General features: G+C 38.5%; 1 protein-coding gene across 1 annotated transcript; it reads left to right on the top strand.

Moving 5' to 3' along the window:
* The first annotated feature begins 480 nt into the window (after positions 1 to 480).
* On the top strand, positions 481 to 21,856 carry Vps25 (vacuolar protein sorting 25). Its single transcript, XM_070095725.1, has 4 exons — positions 481 to 637; positions 8,373 to 8,501; positions 10,077 to 10,181; positions 21,640 to 21,856. Exons 1-4 carry the CDS (start codon positions 588 to 590, stop codon positions 21,839 to 21,841), a joined length of 486 nt encoding a protein of 161 aa, XP_069951826.1. The 5' UTR covers positions 481 to 587; the 3' UTR covers positions 21,842 to 21,856.
* The last annotated feature ends 444 nt before the right edge of the window (positions 21,857 to 22,300 follow it).

The following is a 22,300-nucleotide window of genomic DNA, read 5'->3' as shown; positions in this document are numbered from 1 at the left end:
TATTATTATTATTATTATTATTATTATTATTATTATTATTATTATTATTATTATTATTATTATTATTATTATTATTATTATTTCGCAGTATGGGGTATAAGTCAAATAGTGAAAAAATAAAAGCCCTTTCACAAAAATCATTTATTTTAAGCCTGTTGTTGCAAGTAAGTTTATTTAGGTACATGTATACATAAGTGCAAAGATCATACATAGTAACATATGTGTATATAACCCCAAAAAAGGTTAGGCAAAGTGACTATTTCCATTGGGGGTCCTTGTGGTCCATGTGGATATAAAGTCTTTGACTTTGAATTTTAACTTTGATTAGGGGTTCATCCAAGCTCTTCCAGCTGACCTAATTGAGAACATATTATTCCCTTTTCTATCTTTTCAGGAAAATTCTTTCCTCTTCATTTCCAGCCAGTGATAAGTGGCTTTGGCATGCTGCTCTTATCTGTATTTTTTTGTACCTCTGTATGTATGCTCAAATTGTAAATGTATATTTTATTCCCAGGAAGCAGTGCTCAATAAGACGTAAGTTTTAGTGGCCCTCAAAACCGCCAACAACAACAACAACAACAACAACAATGACAGGATTTGAGTGGCCGTGGCAGTACAGTTTTCCACCTTTTTTCACGTATGTTATCTCTTAGTTAAACTTTAATATGTTTATATGACAAGTTATTGATCATCAGCGAATCACTTTTAACTAGGAAAACCACAACTAACAAGACAATGATTAGTGATAAGAGGGGGGATTCCCAAATTTTTTTTTTAAATTCTTTTTCAGTAAAGATAAGATTTGTTGTTTTTTTTTAACCAGTGGGAGGATTAGCCACCCAGGATAACCCAGGGGAAGATTAGCCACCCAGGATAACTCAGGGGAGGGTTAGCCACCCAGGATAACTCAGGGGAGGGTTAGCCACCCAGGATAACCCAGGGGAGGGTTAGCCACCCAGGATAACCCAAGAAAGTTTGCATTATTGAGGACTGTCTGTCTTATTTCCATTGTGATCCTTTAATCTTGTACCCCAGGATGCCACCCACACCAGTCGACTAACATCCAGGTACCTTCTTATTGCCAGGTGAACAAGGACAGTAAGAGTAAGGAAACATGTTTAACATTTCCAACCATACTGTGGATCAAACCACAGATACTTGGTGCGTGAGGTGAGCGTGTTTCTAAATGAGCCATGGGACACCTATAGCATTTTCATAAAGCTATAAAATTAATAGCTGCAAATGAGAGTAGAAGTGTAGCTGTGGAGTACATGACACATGTAGTATATTGGACATGGTACTGAATAAAGAAAACATCCGCTCTTAGTAACTATTGTGTATACTAAGGATGAGATGATGCCAAAATGTTTGGCAATACTGATACTCAATTTGAGGCCTTTAACCCTTAAACAGTCCAAACGTATATATATGTTCACTCGCGCAGCACCCCAAATTTTTTGAGAATTTTTTTTTTTTTAATAGGAGAAAAAAGCATGTGGTACCCAGGCGTTCCAAATTTTTTTCATATGGCACACAATGAGTGCACACACCCATTCTCTCATGTCTAGGCGACTCAGGCATATCATGCCAATGTTGAATGAATGACAAAGGAAACGTATATATACGTTTGGGGCGCTACGCGAGAGAACGTATATATACGTTTGGACCGTTTAAGGGTTAATGATAACATAAAAAATTAGCTGATACCCTCTGTTACCATAAAAATGAGCCTATGCCCATCAATACCAATATTCACGTTTAGACTGTTCAGATTCCATCAAATTAGCTGATACCCACCAATACAGATACTTTGACACATTTCTAATACATACTATATACCTCAATATTGTAAATCTAATTATGTGCCTGGCTGGGTATGTATCTAATTATGTAAATCTAATTATGTATGTGCCTCATACTACCTCAATATTGTAAATCTACTTATGTATGTGCCTAGCTAAGTATGTGTCTAATTTTGTATTTCTTTCTTTCAACGCACCGGCCGTATCTCACCGAAGCAGGGTGGCCCAAAAAGGAAAAAGGAAAGTTTCTCCTTTTACATTAGTAATATATACAGGAGAAGAGGTTACTAGCCCCTTGCTCCTGGCATTTTAGTCGCCTCCTACAACACACATGGCTTACGGAGGAAGAATTCTGATCCACTTCCCCGTGGAGATAAGAGGAAATAAACAAGAACAAGAACTAGTAAGAAAATAGAAGAAAACCCAGAGGGATGTGTGTATATATATATATATATATATATATATATATATGCAAGTGATGCAAGGAGGGAAGAGTATATGGAGAAAAAGAGAGAGGTTAAGAGAGTGGTGAAGCAATGTAAAAAGAGAGCAAATGAGAGAGTGGGTGAGATGTTATCAACAAATTTTGTTGAAAATAAGAAAAAGTTTTGGAGTGAGATTAACAAGTTAAGAAAGCCTAGAGAACAAATGGATTTGTCAGTTAAAAATAGGAGAGGAGAGTTATTAAATGGAGAGTTAGAGGTATTGGGAAGATGGAAGGAATATTTTGAGGAATTGTTAAATGTTGATGAAGATAGGGAAGCTGTGATTTCGTGTATAGGGCAAGGAGGAATAACATCTTGTAGGAGTGAGGAAGAGCCAGTTGTGAGTGTGGGGGAAGTTCGTGAGGCAGTAGGTAAAATGAAAGGGGGTAAAGCAGCCGGGATTGATGGGATAAAGATAGAAATGTTAAAAGCAGGTGGGGATATAGTTTTGGAGTGGTTGGTGCAATTGTTTAATAAATGTATGGAAGAGGGTAAGGTACCTAGGGATTGGCAGAGAGCATGCATAGTTCCTTTGTATAAAGGCAAAGGGGATAAAAGAGAGTGCAAAAATTATAGGGGGATAAGTCTGTTGAGTGTACCTGGTAAAGTGTATGGTAGAGTTATAATTGAAAGAATTAAGAGTAAGACGGAGAATAGGATAGCAGATGAACAAGGAGGCTTTAGGAAAGGTAGGGGGTGTGTGGACCAGGTGTTTACAGTGAAACATATAAGTGAACAGTATTTAGATAAGGCTAAAGAGGTCTTTGTGGCATTTATGGATTTGGAAAAGGCGTATGACAGGGTGGATAGGGGGGCAATGTGGCAGATGTTGCAAGTGTATGGTGTAGGAGGTAGGTTACTGAAAGCAGTGAAGAGTTTTTACGAGGATAGTGAGGCTCAAGTTAGAGTATGTAGGAAAGAGGGAAATTTTTTCCCAGTAAAAGTAGGCCTTAGACAAGGATGTGTGATGTCACCGTGGTTGTTTAATATATTTATAGATGGGGTTGTAAGAGAAGTAAATGCGAGGGTCTTGGCAAGAGGCGTGGAGTTAAAAGATAAAGAATCACACACAAAGTGGGAGTTGTCACAGCTGCTCTTTGCTGATGACACTGTGCTCTTGGGAGATTCTGAAGAGAAGTTGCAGAGATTGGTGGATGAATTTGGTAGGGTGTGCAAAAGAAGAAAATTAAAGGTGAATACAGGAAAGAGTAAGGTTATGAGGATAACAAAAAGATTAGGTGATGAAAGATTGAATATCAGATTGGAGGGAGAGAGTATGGAGGAGGTGAACGTATTCAGATATTTGGGAGTGGACGTGTCAGCGGATGGGTCTATGAAAGATGAGGTGAATCATAGAATTGATGAGGGAAAAAGAGTGAGTGGTGCACTTAGGAGTCTGTGGAGACAAAGAACTTTGTCCTTGGAGGCAAAGAGGGGAATGTATGAGAGTATAGTTTTACCAACGCTCTTATATGGGTGTGAAGCGTGGGTGATGAATGTTGCAGCGAGGAGAAGGCTGGAGGCAGTGGAGATGTCATGTCTGAGGGCAATGTGTGGTGTGAATATAATGCAGAGAATTCGTAGTTTGGAAGTTAGGAGGAGGTGCGGGATTACCTATATATATATATATATATATATATATATATATATATATATATATATATATATATATATATATATATATATATATACCACCCATATATATATATATATATATATATATATATGCTTGTAGGTAGTAGGTTGGTAGACAGCAACCACCCAGGGAGGTACTACCGTCCTGCCAAGTGAGTGTAAAACGAAAGCCTGTAATTGTTTTACATGATGGTAGGATTGCTGGTGTCTTTTGTCTGTCTCATAAAATGCAAGATTACAGGTACGTCTTGCTACTTCTACTTACACTTAGGTCACACTACACATACATGTACACGTTTATTTATACACACTCATCTGAGTTTTCTTTGATTTTATCTTAATAGTTCTTGGTCTTATTACTTTTCCTTTTATATCCATGGGGAAGTGGAATAAAAATCTTTCCTCCGTAAGCCATGCGTGTTGTAAAAGTCAACTAAAATGCCGGGAACAATGGGCTAGTAACCCCTTTTCCTGTAAAGATTACTAAAAAGAATAAGAAGAAAATTGTCAAAGTGGGAAGTCTGAATGTGCGTGGATGTTGTGCAAATGATAAGAAAGAGATGATTGTGGATGTTATGAATGAGAAGAAACTGGATGTCCTGGCTTTAAGTGAAACAAAGCTGAAGGGGGTGGGAGAGTTTCAATGGAGAGGAATAAATGGGATTAGGTCAGGGGTTTCAAATAGAGTTAGAGCTAAAGAAAGAGTAGCAATAATGTTGAAGGATAAGCTATGGCAGGAAAAGAGGGACTACAAATGCATAAATTCAAGGATTATGTGGAGTAAAATAAAGATTGGATGTGAAAAGTGGGTTATAGTAAGCGTGTATACACCTGGAGAAGAAAGAAGTGTAGAGGAGAGAGAGAGAGATTCTGGGAAATGTTGAGTGAATGCGTGGGGAGTTTTGAATCAAGTGTGAGAGTAATGGTGGTTGGGGATTTCAATGCTAAAGTGGGTAAAAATGTTATGGAGGGAGTAGTAGGTAAATTTGGGGTGCCAGGGGTAAATGTAAATGGGGAGCCTTTAATTGAGCTATGTGTAGAAAGAAATTTGGTAATAAGTAATACATATTTTATGAAAAAGAGGATAAATAAATATACAAGGTATGATGTAGCACGTAATGAAAGTAGTTTGTTAGATTATGTATTGGTGGATAAAAGGTTGATGGGTAGGCTCCAGGATGTACATGTTTACAGAGGGGCAACTGATATGTCAGATCATTATTTAGTTGTAGCTACAGTTAGAGTAAGAGGTAGATGGGAAAAGAGGAAGGTGGCAACAACAAGTAAGAGGGAGGTGAAAGTGTATAAACTAAGGGAGGAGGAAGTTCGGGCGAGATATAAGCGACTATTGGCAGAAAGGTGGGCTAGTGCAAAGATGAGTAGTGGGGGGGTTGAAGAGGGCTGGAATAGTTTTAAAAATGCAGTATTAGAATGTGGGGCAGAAGTTTGTGGTTATAGGAGGGTGGGGGCAGGAGGAAAGAGGAGTGATTGGTGGAATGATGAAGTAAAGGGTGTGATAAAAGAGAAAAAGGTAGCTTACGAGAGGTTTTTACAAAGCAGAAGTGTTATAAGAAGAGCAGAGTATAGGGAGAGTAAAAGAAAGGTGAAGAGAGTGGTGAGAGAGTGCAAAAGGAGAGCAGATGAAAGAGTGGGAGAGGCACTGTCAAGAAATTTTAATGAAAATAAGAAAAAAATTTGGAGTGAGTTAAACAAGTTAAGAAAGCCTAGGGAAAGTATGGATTTGTCCATTAAAAACAGAGTAGGGGAGTTAGTAGATGGGGAGAGGGAGGTATTAGGTAGATGGCGAGAATATTTTGAGGAACTTTTAAATGTTGAGGAAGAAAGGGAGGCGGTAATTTCATGCACTGGCCAGGGAGGTATACCATCTTTTAGGAGTGAAGAAGAGCAGAATGTAAGTGTGGTGGAGGTACGTGAGGCATTACGTAGAATGAAAGGGGGTAAAGCAGCTGGAACTGATGGGATCATGACAGAAATGTTAAAAGCAGGGGGGGATATAGTGTTGGAGTGGTTGGTACTTTTGTTTAATAAATGTATGAAAGAAGGGAAGGTACCTAGGGATTGGCGGAGAGCATGTATAGTCCCTTTATATAAAGGGAAAGGGGACAAAAGAGATTGTAAAAATAATAGAGGAATAAGTTTACTGAGTATACCAGGAAAAGTATACAGTAGAGTTATAATTGAAAGAATTAGAGGTAAGACAGAATGTAGAATTGCAGATGAGCAAGGAGGCTTCAGAGTGGGTAGGGGATGTGTAAATCAAGTGTTTACATTGAAGCATATATGTGAACAGTATTTAGATAAAGGTAGGGAAGTTTTTATTGCATTTATGGATTTAGAAAAGGCATATGATAGAGTGGATAGAGGAGCAATGTGGCAGATGTTGCAAGTTTATGGAATAGGTGGTAAGTTATTAAATGCTGTAAAGAGCTTTTATGAGGATAGTGAGGCTCAGGTTAGGGTGTGTAGAAGAGAGGGAGAATACTTCCCGGTAAAAGTAGGTCTTAGACAGGGATGTGTAATGTCACCATGGTTGTTTAATATATTTATAGATGGGGTTGTAAAAGAAGTAAATGCTAGTGTGTTCGGGAGAGGGGTGGGATTAAATTATGGGGAATCAAATTCAAAATGGGAATTGACACAGTTACTTTTTGCAGATGATACTGTGCTTATGGGAGATTCTAAAGAAAAATTGCAAAGGTTAGTGGATGAGTTTGAGAATGTGTGTAAAGGTAGAAAGTTGAAAGTGAACATAGAAAAGAGTAAGGTGATGAGGGTATCAAATGATTTAGATAAAGAAAAATTGGATATCAAATTGGGGAGGAGGAGTATGGAAGAAGTGAATGTTTTCAGATACTTGGGAGTTGACGTGTCGGTGGATGGATTTATGAAGGATGAGGTTAATCATAGAATTGATGAGGGAAAAAAGGTGAGTGGTGCGTTGAGGTATATGTGGAGTCAAAAAATGTTATCTATGGAGGCAAAGAAGGGAATGTATGAAAGTATAGTAGTACCAACACTCTTATATGGATGTGAAGCTTGGGTGGTAAATGCAGCAGCGAAGAGACGGTTGGAGGCAGTGGAGATGTCCTGTCTAAGGGCAATGTGTGGTGTAAATATTATGCAGAAAATTCGGAGTGTGGAAATTAGGAGAAGGTGTGGAGTTAATAAAAGCATTAGTCAGAGGCCAGAAGAGGGGTTGTTGAGGTGGTTTGGTCATTTAGAGAGAATGGATCAAAGTAGAATGACATGGAAAGCATATAAATCTATAGGGGAAGGAAAGAGGGGTAGGGGTCGTCCTCGAAAGGGTTGGAAAGAGGGGGTAAAGGAGGTTTTGTGGGCGAGGGGCTTGGACTTCCAGCAAGCGTGCATGAGCGTGTTAGATAGGAGTGAATGGAGACGAATGATACTTGGGACCTGACGATCTGTTGGAGTGTGAGCAGGGTAATATTTAGTGAAGGGATTCAGGGAAACCGGTTATTTTCATATAGTCGGACTTGAGTCCTGGAAATGGGAAGTACAATGCCTGCACTTTAAAGGAGGGGTTTGGGATATTGGCAGTTTGGAGGGATATGTTGTGTATCTTTATACGTATATGCTTCTAAACTGTTGTATTCTGAGCACCTCTGCAAAAGCAGTGATAATGTGTGAGTGTGGTGAAAGTGTTGAATGATGATGAAAGTATTTTCTTTTTGGGGATTTTCTTTCTTATTTAGGTCACCCTGCCTCGGTGGGAGACGACCGACTTGTTGAAAAAAAAAAAAAAAAAAAAATATGCTTGTACATGTATGTGTAGTGTGACCTAAGTGTAAGAAGAATTAGCAAGACATACCTGAAATCTTGCATGTTTTTGAGACAGAAAAAAGACACCAGCCATCATACCATCATGTAAAACAATTACAGGTTTCCGTTTTATGCTCACTTGGCAGGACGGTAGTACCTCCCTGGGCGGTTGCTGTCTACCAACCTACTACCTAGGAATTATGTATTTATCTAATAATATATGTTCACATGTACTGCTCCATGACCTATATCAATATAGAGTAAGAATTAGTATTAGTCTGCCCGAAATGCCTAGGCATGCTAGTGGCCTTCTTTGTAATTAACATTTCACAGTATGTGAACCAAACATTGTAAGCTTTACAAGGAAATAAAAAATGTTAATTTAATTTTAATTTAATCTATAAAAATTTCTGTATCTAACAATTACAGCAGCTATACTGAGATCCAGTTGTTCAGTATTTTGATTCTCTTATTTTTGAGTGTATTAACAACTCTCAGGCCATTTGACAGAAATGTCATGCACTGATTCTGTGTGAGGGCCATTTAGTATTGACTGTAAGGGTTAATTGAGGTCCTTCGTCATGAAAAATATTGTTTATCAATTTTTTTTTTCGATTGCAAACATTTTGCATGTACATTATTTTTCAAGGCTTCAGCCAAATGCAGATGTACGACGAACTCAACTTGATGCCTGGTGTGCCCTGGTTGTGAGTTGGGGAAGAAACAACAATGTTAGCCAAATTGATGTCACAGAAGCATCTAGTTTACCTGTGTTTAAGTAAGCATTGATGTCTTCAGTACTTAGCACTTTACAATAATTATTCACCTGTAGATAGCCTACAAATTCATGGCTTATTTATTTGCATGTTTCAGTTTTCCAATGGTTTTACTGATGGGTAACCCAGTAGTAATACAGTAGGTTCAATTATCCAGTGATTTTCTGACTCGAAGATTTTTCACACAAATTTCTTTTTCTTCTTGCCGTTATTTTTTATGAATGTCAATATTTACCAGATTATAAAAGATAAATTACAGAGTTACAGTCTCCAAAGTACAAAATTAATATCCAGATGAAAAGCAAATATTTTTATGAAGATTTAATTTTGTATTATCTGCAGTTTTTAGTTTTGCTAATTTGAAGGGACAGGTGTACTTGTAGTCTCTGACATAATGCAGATTTAAACTTTGGCATATTTTTCTTAACAACACTTCTTTGTAAAGTAGGATATCTCACATAAGCTTGCTATATTCACATTTGCTTGAGATAAAACTAATTTTATCATACATGGTGCATGGACCTCTCAAGGAAGGTTCCACGATGATTGAGAGGGACTCTGGCTCTAAGAAATTGAATCTGTTCTCCCTTTCTTCAGATTGAACATGATTGCTTCCCAGTCCACAGATGCTATATGACCCCTACAGGTTTAGCAAGTCATTCTAAATGTGATAATATTAAGTCTGGTGTATTATACATGGTAAACTAGTCTAAAAGTATTAAACAGTATTTAAAATAAAGTTAAATTATGCTTTGTACTAGGCAAATAAATTTGTAAATTTCTTTTAGCTTATTGGTACATTAGGTCACTGTTGGTAAAATTTATAGAAGTCTTCATGGCCAAAGCCTTTTAACAGATTTACTCTTTGTTGCACTTTTGTTTGTTTTTAAGTCATCTACATGTTTGGATTTTTTTTTTTTTTTCTCAATAGATTACCAAACTTTTGAGTCACTATATATGTACTAGTATTCTGTGAAAATTTAAATAGAATTAATATTAAAGGAATGCAAATTTCAAAGTATAGAATAGTGTACTGTTTCTTTCCTGCAACATTTTTATTCTCTTCAAACTATTTTCCATTAACCCCTGAAGGGGAAGAGAAAGCATTCTTGATCCAGGTTATTTGAGCTACTCTTACTTCCCTAAAATCAAATATAATTGTATCCCTGTTCCATGCCATTGCATGATCTGTTAAAATTTTACACTTCTTTATTGTAATAATAATAATAATAATAATAATAATAATAATAATAATAATAATAATAAAAACCTATCCTGGTGGGAGATGACTATCGACTTAAAAAAATAATAATAATAATAATAATGAGTATTTTTCCATTAAAGTTTCAGATAAAGCTGCATTAATGAAGGACCCATATAGATCTATTGCTTTATGTGAATAATAATAGAATGAAGCCATCTTACAGCTTTTTTGGTGGTAGATAGAGGTATCCACTTCTTAGGCTTAAGTCACTAACAGTTTTGGGAATTTAGGAACTGATCCTGAACTTTCATTATTGCTTTTATTGCAGTACTATATTATATTAGGCTTACAATATATGTTTCCACATTTCTAGGAACCCTTCCATCAGTCGCTCCTTACCAGCAGATAGTATAATGGTTGTCTTGGAGGAGTTGGCCAAACGTGGGAATCTTGAATGGATGGACAAGACCAAACGAAGGTGAGCATATACACAGCTTAAATATACACTGAGAGGAAGCATCACATAATATATGGGGTAACAGGAAAGACTTTGTTTCTTTTAAAGTAAATTTACTAAGCAGTTCAATGTTTTAGTGAATATTCACCATCATCAGGATCTGTAAAAATGTATTATTGTATAAGCAACAGAGAACAAATGCTGTAAGAAAGGCTAAAAAAACAATAAACTTTGTTAAGCTCAATACAAAGAGCAAAATGCAATCAGAGAAGAGTATACCTCCAGAAAAATTCTGAGCTATAAGCTAATGAGAGTGATTTTGTTAAAAATTTTCAGTATTAAGATAAGATTTCGTTTGGATTTTTAACCCCGGAGGGTTAGCCACCCAGGATAACCCAAGAAAGTCAGTGCGTCATTGAGGACTGTCTAACTCATTTCCATTGGGGTCCTTAATCTTGTCCCCCCAGGATGCGACCCACACCAGTCGGCTAACACCCAGGTACCTATTTGCTGCTAGGTGAACAGGACAACAGGTGTAAGGAAACGTGTTGAAATGTTTCCACCCGCCGGGACTCGAACCCAGGCCCTCCGTGTGTGAAGCAGGAGCTTTAGCCACCAGGCCACCGGGCCACCGTATTGCTTGAAACCACACATACACTTAAACTTCTTCTTTCAACAAACCGGCCGTATCCCACCGAGGCAGGGTGGCCCAAAGAGAAAAACAGAAGTTTCTCTTTTTAAATTTAGTAATTTATAGAGGAGAAGGAGTTACTAGCCCCTTGCTCCCGGCATTTTAGTCGCCTCTTACAACACGCATGGCTTACGGAGGAAGAATTCTGTTCCACTTCCCCATGGAGATAAGAGGAAATAAACAAGAACAAGAACTAGAAAGAAAATAGCAGAAAACCCAGAGGGGTGTGTGTGTATATATATATGCTTGTACATGTATGTGTAGTGTGATCTAAGTGTAAGTAGAAGTAGCAAGACATACCTGAAATCTTGCGTGTTTATGAGACAGAAAAAAGGACACCAGCAATCCTACCATCATGTAAAACAATTACAGGCTTTTGTTTTACACTCACTTGGCAGGACGGTAGTACCTCCCTGGGCGATTGCTGTCTACCAGCCTACTACCTAGGATACATTTAAACATACTAATTAAAAACATTGGAATGGAAAAAGTCAGATGCAGAAAATTTTAGCAAATTATGAGACCCCTGGTTTCTTAATATCCAGTGCTCTCTTGGAAGCATGGAAAAGGAGTGTATATACATGTACTCTTTAATTTTTTTTTTTTTTAACAAGTTGGCCGTCTCCCACCGAGGCAGGGTGACCCAAAAAGAAAGAAAATCCCCAAAAAGAAAATACTTTCATCATTCAACACTTTCACCTTACTCACACATAATCACTGTTTTTGCAGAGGTGCTCAGAAACAACAGTTTAGAAGCATATACGTATAAAGATACACGACATATCCCTCCAAACTGCTAACATCCCGAATCCCTCCTTTAGAGTGCAGGCATTGTACTTCCCATTTCCAGGACTCATGTAAAAATAACCAGTTTCCCTGAATCCCTTCACTAAATATTATCCTGCTCACACTCCAACAGACCGTCAGGTCCCAAATACCATTCGTCTCCATTCACTCCTATCGAACACGCTCATGCATGCCTGCTGGAAGTCCAAGCCCCTCGCCCACAAAACCTCCCTTCCCCTTTCCTTCCAACCTTTTCGAGGACGACCCCTACCCCGCCTTCCTTCCCCTACAGATTTATACGCTCTCCATGTCATTCCACTTTGATCCATTTTCTCTAAATGACCAAACCACCTCAACAACCCCTCTTCAGTCCTCTGACTAATACTTTTATTAACTCCACACCTTCTCCTAATTTCCACACACTGAATTTTCTGCATAATATTTACACCACACATTGCCCTTAGCCTCCAACTGCCTCCTCGCTGCTGCATTCACAACCCACGCTTCACACCCATATAAGAGTGTTTTATTTTTTTTTTTATTATCACACTGGCCGATTCCCACCAAGGCAGGGTGGCCCGAAAAAGAAAAACTTTCACCATCATTCACTCCATCACTGTCTTGCCAGAAGGGTGCTTTACACTACAGTTTTTAAACTGCAACATTAACACCCCTCCTTCAGAGTGCAGGCACTGTACTTCCCATCTCCAGGACTCAAGTCCGGCCTGCCGGTTTCCCTGAACCCCTTCATAAATGTTACCCTGCTCACACTCCAACAGCACGTCAAGTATTAAAAACCATTTGTCTCCATTCACTCCTATCAAACACGCTCACGCATGCCTGCTGGAAGTCCAAACCCCTCGCACACAAAACCTCCTTTACCCCCTCCCTCCAACCTTTCCTAGGCCGACCCCTACCCCGCCTTCCTTCCACTACAGACTGATACACTCTTGAAGTTATTCTGTTTCGCTCCATTCTCTCCACATGTCCGAACCACCTCAACAACCCTTCCTCAGCCCTCTGGACAACAGTTTTGGTAATCCCGCACCTCCTCCTAACTTCCAAACTACGAATTCTCTGCATTATATTCACACCACACATTGCTCTCAGACATGACATCTCCACTGCCTCCAGCCTTCTCCTCGCTGCAACATTCATCACCCATGCTTCACACCCATATAAGAGCGTTGGTAAAACTATACTCTCATACATTCCCCTCTTTGTCTCCAAGGACAAAGTTCTTTGTCTCCACAGACTCCTAAGTTCACCACTCACCCTTTTCCCCTCATCAATTCTATGATTCACCTCATCTTTCATAGACCCATCCGCTGACACGTCCACTCCCAAATATCTGAATACATTCACCTCCTCCATACTCTCTCCCTCCAATCTGATATCCAATCTTTCATCACCTAATCTTTTTGTTATCCTCATAACCTTACTCTTTCCTGTATTCACTTTCAATTTTCTTCTTTTGCACACCCTACCAAATTCATCCACCAATCTCTGCAACTTCTCTTCAGAATCTCCCAAGAGCAGTGTCATCAGCAAAGAGCAACTGTGACAACTCCCACTTTGTGTGTGATTCTTTATCTTTTAACTCCACGCCTCTTGCCAAGACCCTCGCATTTACTTCTCTTACAACCCCATCTATAAATATATTAAACAACCACGGTGACATCACACATCCTTGTCTAAGGCCTACTTTTACTGGGAAATAATTTCCCTCTTTCCTACATACTCTAACTTGAGCCTCACTATCCTCGTAAAAACTCTTCACTGCTTTCCGTAACCTACCTCCTACACCATACACTTGCAACATCTGCCACAGTGTTGGTACTACTATATGTACTTTCATACATTCCCTTCTTTGCCTCCATAGACTGTTTTTTGTCTCCACATATACCTCAACGGACCACTCACCTTTTTTCCCTCATCAATTCTATGATTAACTTCATCCTTCATAAATCCATCCGCTGACACGTCAACTCCCAAGTATCTGAAAACATTCACTTCTTCCATACTCCTCCTCCCCAATTTGATATCCAATTTTTCTTTATCTAAATCATTTGATACCCTCATCGCCTTACTCTTTTCTATGTTCGCTTTCCACTTTCGACCTTTACACACACTCCCAAACTCGTCCACTAACCTTTGCAATTTTTCCTTAGAACCTCCCATAAGCACAGTATCATCATCAAAAATAACTGTGTCAATTCCCATTTTGTATTTAATTCCCCATAATTTAATCCCACCCCTCTCCTGAACATCCTACCATTTACTTCTTTTACAACCCCATCTATAAATATATTAAACAACCATGGTGACATTACACATCCCTGTCTAAGACCTACTTTTACCAGGAAGTACATAAGAACATAAGAAAGAATGAACACTGCAACAGGCCTACTGACCCCTGTGGAGCAGGTCCATGTCCCCCCCGGATTAGACCAATGACCCACCCCCCGGATTATCCCAATGACCCACCCAGTCTGGTCATCCCCAATCAAGGATGGAGCACTGCACCAGACCCAGCAGCACAGCTAGTCAGGTCCAACTCACACCCACCCACACCCACTCATGTATTTATCTAACCTATTTTTAAAACTACACAACGTTTTAGCCTCAATAACTGTACTCGGGAGCTTGTTCCACTCATCCACAACTCTATTACCAAACCAGTGCTTTCCTATATCCTTCCTGAATATGAATTTTTCCAACTTGAAACCATTGCTGCGAGTCCTGTCTTGGCTGGAAATTTTCAGCACACTATTTACATCCTCTTTATTTATTCCTGTTTTCCATTTATACACCTCGGTCATATCCTCCCTAATTCTACGCCTTTCGAGAGAGTGCAGATTCAGGGCCCTCAGTCTATCCTCATAGGGAAGATTTCTGATACATGGGATCATCTTTGTCATCCTCCTTTGTTCGTTTTCCAGAGCATTTATATCCATTCTGTAATACGGTGACCAGAACTGAGCAGCATAGTCTAAATGAGGCCTAACCAAGGATATATAGAGTTGAAGAACAACCTGAGGACTTCTATTATTTATACTTCTAGCTATGAAGTCAAGAATTCTGTTAGCTTTATTGCGAACACTAATGCACTGTTGTCTTGGTTTTAGATTACTGCTAACCAGAACTCCTAAATCCTTTTCGCAATCGGTAGTATTAAGATCTACATTATTTAGTTTATATGTGGCATGGTTATTTAACTGTCCAACATTTAGAACTTTGCATCTGTCAGTATTAAACTGCATCTGCCACTTCTCCGACCATTGCGTCAGTCTATTCAAATCATCCTAGAGTGCTCTAATGTCCTCATTAGAATGAATTGGACAGCCTATTTTGGTGTCATCAGCAAATTTGCTTATGTCACTATTTATTCCCTCATCTACGTCGTTTATGTAAATTGTGAACAACAATGGGCCCAACACTGACCCCTGAGGAACACCGCTTGTGACGTGCCCCCATTCTGATTTCTCCCCATTTATGCAAACTCTCTGCTGTCTACCCAGGAAAAAATTTCTCCTATTCCGTGTGCCCTAAGTTTCCTCAGTAGCCTCTGGTGTGGAACTCTATCGAAAGCCTTACTGAAGTCCATATACACAATATCATATTCATTACCATAATCTACCTCCTTAAACACCTTAGTGAAAAAAGTTAGTAAATTCGTAAGACAGGAACGCCCCTTTGTAAAACCGTGTTGAGAATCATTAATCAATCTGTGCCTGTCAAGATGGCTACGAATTGCTTCGGCAATTATTGATTCCATAAATTTTCCCACTATGGAGGTAAGGCTTATTGGTCTATAGTTCGAAGCCAAGGACCTGTCACCTGCCTTGTAAATAGGTATTACATTTGCCATTTTCCACTTATCAGGCACTATGCCAGTTTGTAGTGATATGTTAAAAAGATTAGCCAAAGGTATGCTAAGTTCCTCTTTACATTCCTTTAACACCCTTGCAAACAGTTCATCAGGACCTGGGGATTTGTTAGGTTTTAGTTTCTCTATTTGTCTGAGGACCATGTCACAAGTTACCGCTATCGTACACAGTTTATTATCATCCTGTTCTACGTAATCTATTATTTCAGGAATATCGCTAGTATTTTCCTGGGTGAAAACTGAGAGGAAGTAGGTATTTAATATTTCACACATATCCTTATCACTGTCAGTGATCTGACCAGAGTTACTCTTAAGTGGGCCAATCTTGTCCCTAATCTTACTTCTATATACCTGAAAGAACCCTTTTGGGTTAGTCTTTGAATCCCTTGCGACCTTAGCCTCATAATCCCTTTTTGCTTTTCTTATTCCTTTTTTATTTCTCTCTTTAATTGAATATATTGATTTCTTAACTGCCCATCCCCTCTTTTGATACGCCTATATATGCCTCTCTTTTGACCAATGAGATGTTTTAATCTATTGTTCATCCATTTGGGATCATTTTTGTTAGATCTAATTTCCCTACTCAGAACAAAAGTTGTCTGGGCAGCTAGAACTATGCTCTGAAAAACGTCATATTGGCAACCAAGATCACCTACCTGACCCATAGTCAGGACATCCCAATTTAGCCCACCCAAGTAATTTTTCAGTCCCATGAAGTCGGCCAAGCGAAAATCTGGGACAGAGATTTGATTGCAGTTATCGGGTAATTCCATGATATATTGAAACTAAGTGATTTGTGATCACTTTCCCCAAGCTCATCATTAACCTCAAGATTATTAATTAGTGAATCTTTGTTGGCAAGAACCAAGTCAAGCAGATTGTTTCCTCTAGTTGGTTCTGTCACAACCTGTTCTAAAAAGCAATCCTGAACCATATCAAGAAAGTCACTAGACTCAAGATTTCCTGTCATATTGTTCCAATCAGTTTGTCTAAAGTTAAAATCTCCCATTATCACAACATTTTCATATCTAGATGCCTTATGAATTTTGTCCCATAACAGCTTACTGCACTCCCTATCAAGGTTTGGGGGCCTATAAATCACACCCAAAATTAATTTGTCACGTCCCTCGAGAAACTGTAGCCAAACCGATTCTGTGTTCGATGTTTCTAATCTTATATCATGTCTAAGACAACAATTTAAATTTTCTCTGACATACATCGCCACACCACCACCCTTCCTGTTGACCCTATCAGTGTGGAATAGTTTATAACCCAGTATGTTGCATTCAGAAGGCATTTCTCTATCTTTCAGGTTGAACCAGGTCTCTGTTATACCAATAATATCTATATTACCTACACTTGCAAGTAATTTTAGCTCATCTATCTTATTTCTTAGACTCCTACTATTTGTATAGTAAACCTTTAGGGAGCTAGTCACTCGTTGCCCTCTACTATCTCTCTTTGTTTGTTGATCAATTGATTTGCCATTACTAGCAACTTTATTTTGAATATTGTCTTTTAAACATATCCCTGAGGTATCCCGGTAATAACTGGTGTTTTTAACCCTAATGCTGCAGCCTGATTGTTTCCCACAAACACCCATACCTCTATAATCTATCAGTTTAAATTCCTAGACAAGTCATCAATTACCCTCTCAATTGAATTGGCTAATGCAACCACTCCATCCCCAGAGATGAACCCCATCCTTTGCATACATATCACATTTGCCAAAGAAAAGGTCCCAGTTATCAATGAATGGGATTGCAAGTTCCTTGCAGTACCTGTCTAACCAGTGATTTATACCAATTGCCCTAGACATCCATTCATTGCCCACTCCCTTTCTAGGCAAGATGCTACATATGACTGGGATCCCTCCCTTAGACCTAACTACTTCTATGGCTGACCTGTACTTATCCAGCAGCTCCTCTCTCCTGCCCTTCCCAATGTCATTACCCCCAGCACTAAGACAGATAATGGGCTTGTTCCCATTACCTGCCATAATATTATCCAACCTGCTGACTATGTCGCCAACACCAGCTCCAGGAAGACACACTCTCTGTCTGAACTTTCTGTCTCTAGTTACAAAATGCACGGTCCATATATTTTACCTGAGAATCGCCTACTATTAAAATATTCTTACCTTGATTAGCAGGGGAATCAGTGGTACCTTCAACCTCACTAACCACTGAAGTACACTCGTCTTGGAGAACAGAGAATCGATTTCCTACCTTCACATCTTCTCTATTAACTCTCCTCATCTTCCTTCTTCCTGAACTGTGAACCACTTGCCACTTAAAGCGGCTGCCACTCTCACTGCTGGTGACCATTCCTACCTTACCAGTTAAATCCTTCTCACACTCGCTCCCAAACTCATCTATGCAAAGCTTCAGCTTCCTATTTTCCTCCTGAAGAAGTAGAATCTCCTTCTTCAACACATGAACCTGGGATTCTAAAGCACTACAACAAGCCATGGAATGGGTAACAGCCCACGCTAACTCCCAAGAGCTTGGCAGGTATGACCGCACTTGACCACTGACCTCAGCGTACTGACCACTGACCTCTCTTCTACACACCCTAACTTGAGCCTCACTATCCTCATAAAAACTCTTTACAGCATTTAGTAACTTACCACCTATTCCATATACTTGCAACATCTGCCACATTGCTCCTCTATCCACTCTATCATATGCCTTTTCTAAATCCATAAATGCAATAAAAACTTCCCTACCTTTATCTAAATACTGTTCACATATATGCTTCAATGTAAACACTTGATCTACACATCCCCTACCCACTCTGAAACCTCCTTGCTCATCCGCAATCCTACATTCTGTCTTACCTCTAATTCTTTCAATTATAACCCTACCATACACTTTTCCTGGTATACTCAGTAATTTTTACAATCTCTTTTGTCCCCCTTCCCTTTATATAAAGGGACTATACATGCTCTCTGCCAATCCCTAGGTACTTTCCCCTCTTTCATACATTTATTAAACAAAAATACCAACCACTCCAACACTATATCCTCCCCTGCTTTTAACATTTCTGTCATGATCCCGTAAGTTCCAGCTGCTTTACCCCCTTTCATTCTACGAAATGCCTCACGCACCTACCCCACACTCACATCCTGTTCTTCACTCCTAAAAGATGGTATACCTCCCTGGCCAGTGCATGAAATTACCGCTTCCCTTTCTTTGCCGACATTTAAAAGTTCCTCAAAATATTCTCGCCATCTACCCAAAACCTCCATCTCCCCATCTACTAACTCCCCTACTCTGTTTTTAACTGACAAATTCATACTTTCCCTAGGTTTTCTTAACTTGTTTAACTCACTCCAAAATTTTTTCTTATTTTCATTAAAATTTTTTGACAGTGCCTCTCCCACTCTATCATCTGCTCTCCTTTTGCACTCTCTCACCACTCTCTTCACCTTTCTTTTACTCTCCATATACTCTGCTCTTCTTATAACACTTCTGCTTTGTAAAAACCTCTCATAAGCTAAATTTTTCTCTTTTATCACACCCTTTACTTCTTCATTCCACCAATTACTCCTCTTTCCTCCTGCCCTCACCCTCCTATAACCACAAACTTCTGCCCCACATTCTAATACTGCATTTTTAAAACTGTTCCAGCCCTCTTCAACCCCCCCACTACTCATACTTGCACCAGCCCACCTTTCTGCCAATAGTTGTTAATATCTCACCCAAACTTCCTCCTCCCTTAGTTTATACACTTTCACCTCCCTCTTGCTTATTGTTGCCATTTTCTTCTTTTTCCATCTACCTCTTACTCTAACTGTAGCTACAGCTAAATAATGATCCGATATATCAGTTGCCCCTCTATAAATGTGTAATCCTGGAGCCTACCCATCAGCCTTTTATCCACCAATACATAATCTAACAAACTACTTTCATTACGTGCTATGTCATATCTTGTATATTTATTTATCCTCTACTTCATAAAATATGTATTACTTATTACCAAACCTCTTTCTGCACATAGCTCAATTAAAGGCTCCCCATTTTCATTTACCCCTGGCACCCCAAATTTACCTACTACTCTCTCCACAACATTTTTGCCCACTTTAGCATTGAAATCCCCAACTACCATTACTCTCACACTTGGTTCAAAACTCCCCACGCATTCACTCAACATTTCCCAAAATCTCTCTCTCTCCTCTACACTTCTCTCTTCTCCAGGTACATATATGCTTACTATAACCCACTTTTCACATCCAACCTTTATTTTACTCCACATAATCCTTGAATTACTACATTTATAGTCCCTCTTTTCCTGCCATAACTTATCCTTCAACATTATTGCTACTCCTTCTTTAGCTCTAACTCTATTTGAAACCCCTGATCTAATCCCATTTATTCCTCTTCACTGAAACTCTTCTACCCCTTTCAGCTTTGTTTCACTTAAAAGCCAGGACATCCAGCTTCTTCTCATTCATAACATCCACAATCATCTCTTTGTTATCATTTGCACAACATCCACGCACATTCAGACTTCCCACTTTGACAATTTTCTTCTTATTATTCTCTTTAGTAATTATTACAGGAAAAGGGGTTACTAGCCCATTGTTCCTGGCATTTTAGTTGACTTTTACAACACGCATGGCTTACGGAGGAAAGATTCTTATTCCACTTCCCCATGGATATAAAAGGAAAAGTAATAAGACCAAGAACTATTAAGATAAAATCAAAGAAAACTCAGATGAGTGTGTATAAATAAACATGTACATGTATGTGTAGTGTGACCTAAGTGTAAGTAGAAGTAGCAAGACTTACCTGTAATCTTGCATATTTATGAGACAGACAAAAGACACCAGCAATCCTACCATCATGTAAAACAATTACAGGCTTTCATTTCACACTCGCTTGGCAGGACGGTAGTACCCCCCTGGGTGATTGCTGTCTACCCAAATTAAATCAGGGAACTGGATATACATGATAATGTTACCTAACCTTCAACGAAACCTTTGTGTACAGTTTTTCAAATTTGTAAGAAGTGAAAGAGTAAATTACACTTTTTTCCCATGGTCTCGTAAAAATCTGGTGACCCTGTAGGAGCAGGACACTGGACATTTAAGAAACTATTTTTACCTACTCTAATTTTACCTTTAATGAAAGCTTTGTGTATAGTTTTTCACATTTGTGGGAAGCAACTGGTCTGACAAATAATTCGGCCATGCCCTTTGACAATTTTAGGCAAAAAAAAATAATAATAAAAAAGTTAAATAATTTTAGAAAAAATGCAGTCTCTCCTGTCACTCTAGGCAGGCAGGTGGACCCCAAATACAGTGAGTTTACAGTACTTCAATTCCTGTTTTAGGGATTAAAGTATTAAGAATAATAATAATACATGTAATAATAATAATAATAATAATATTATTATTATTATTATTGAATGGTGGTGTACAGATGTACTGCAGTCTTAATGACCGTCAATAGAGTTTAAACCTAACAAACTACTAGTTAAGCTTCACAACAAATATATTACGTATATTCTTTATACAAGTCCTGTCTCTAATTAAAGTTTGCTGTTTAGTCTTTACTTAATAGCTGCATGTATTACCTAAGGCATTTATCAGTCAGAGTTTATCTGTATATACTTTATTGCACTTCACTTGGTATGCAGATGTATCATCACTGAATAGATCCTCACTTTAGTGCTATGTGCAGTACAGTACAGTTCAGTTTGTTTTTTGTGTAGTTAAAATGCTGCATAACAAAATAAGTTCTTTACAAATTATATTACAATGGTACCTTAACGTACGAGTTTAATTCGTTTCGTGACCTAGCTCGTAACTCAATTTGCTCGTAGTATATCAAATCAATTTTCCTCATTGAAATTAATTGAAATGCCATTAATCCGTTCCAGCCCCCAAAAAACTGCCCCAATTTTTTTGTTACAGGTTTTTAAATAAGAAAAATGTATTTATAAATAAGAAATGATTTTTGCCTTTTTTGCCAGGGCACAGTGTAAGATGAGTGTCACTCCACTGCTGACAGTGCAGCAGTGGAGTGACAGTGTTTCAGTGTTATTAGGTATAGGTTGGAAAGAATCTTTTCAAGAAGGCTAGTAAAGGCCTTTTGTCATGTCCTCAGAGGGTACCTGTTTTGGCGAAGTCCAGCTGAATGGGGTCAGCAGATTTATACATGGGCTCAAGCCACCAGTCACATCAACAGCGTTTGTACACTGTATGAGATCAGCCAAGGTGATGATACCATCAATCAAGGTACAGTGTGTTTTTGTTTCGTACCACTGGGAAATAGGAGTGTATTGTGGAATAGAAGTTTTCTACATTAATTATTGATATTTCATTGCTTATAAAATTAAAATATGAAATAGCTATTGAGCAAATAATTTTTTGTTTTAGCAAAGTATGCATGAGGGTTGAAGGAGGAAGTTAAAGATATTAACATAGTGAAAATTTTATTTTTAAATTAGATCATTTTTATTGAAGAACTTGAGAAATTAATTTCCTTATGATGACTTGTGAATGCCTCTTCTGAGTCCCTTAAAATCTTTAATGCTAATATTAATCCTTTGACTGTTGCAACCCCAAATCCTTAAGTGTCTCCTGGTGTCGAAAAATTTTTTGGAAAAAAAAAAAAAATCTTATGAAATTATAGATAATCTTTTCCCGATGGTAATGACACCAAAAGTACGAAATTTGATTGAAAACTTACAGAATTACGCTCCCGCGAAGTTACCGATCTCAGCGATATATATGCATCGGCAATTTCGCCGAATTGAGCCCTATTT

This window comes from Cherax quadricarinatus, chromosome 51 (genome assembly GCF_038502225.1).
Source record: "Cherax quadricarinatus isolate ZL_2023a chromosome 51, ASM3850222v1, whole genome shotgun sequence".
Taxonomy (NCBI): domain Eukaryota; kingdom Metazoa; phylum Arthropoda; class Malacostraca; order Decapoda; family Parastacidae; genus Cherax; species Cherax quadricarinatus.
The sequence above is the reverse complement of the archived record's forward strand: the minus strand, read 5'-3'. Positions and strand labels throughout refer to the sequence as shown.

Excerpts from the sequence above, each read along its gene's own strand:
- Vps25 (XM_070095725.1), top strand. The coding sequence starts at position 588 with ATGACAGGATTTGAGTGGCCGTGGCAGTACAGTTTTCCACCTTTTTTC. Across the intron at positions 638-8,372 it reads AGTTTTCCACCTTTTTTCAC|GCTTCAGCCAAATGCAGATG; the intron begins GTATGTTATCTC and ends TTATTTTTCAAG. Across the intron at positions 10,182-21,639 it reads ATGGACAAGACCAAACGAAG|AGGGTACCTGTTTTGGCGAA; the intron begins GTGAGCATATAC and ends TCATGTCCTCAG.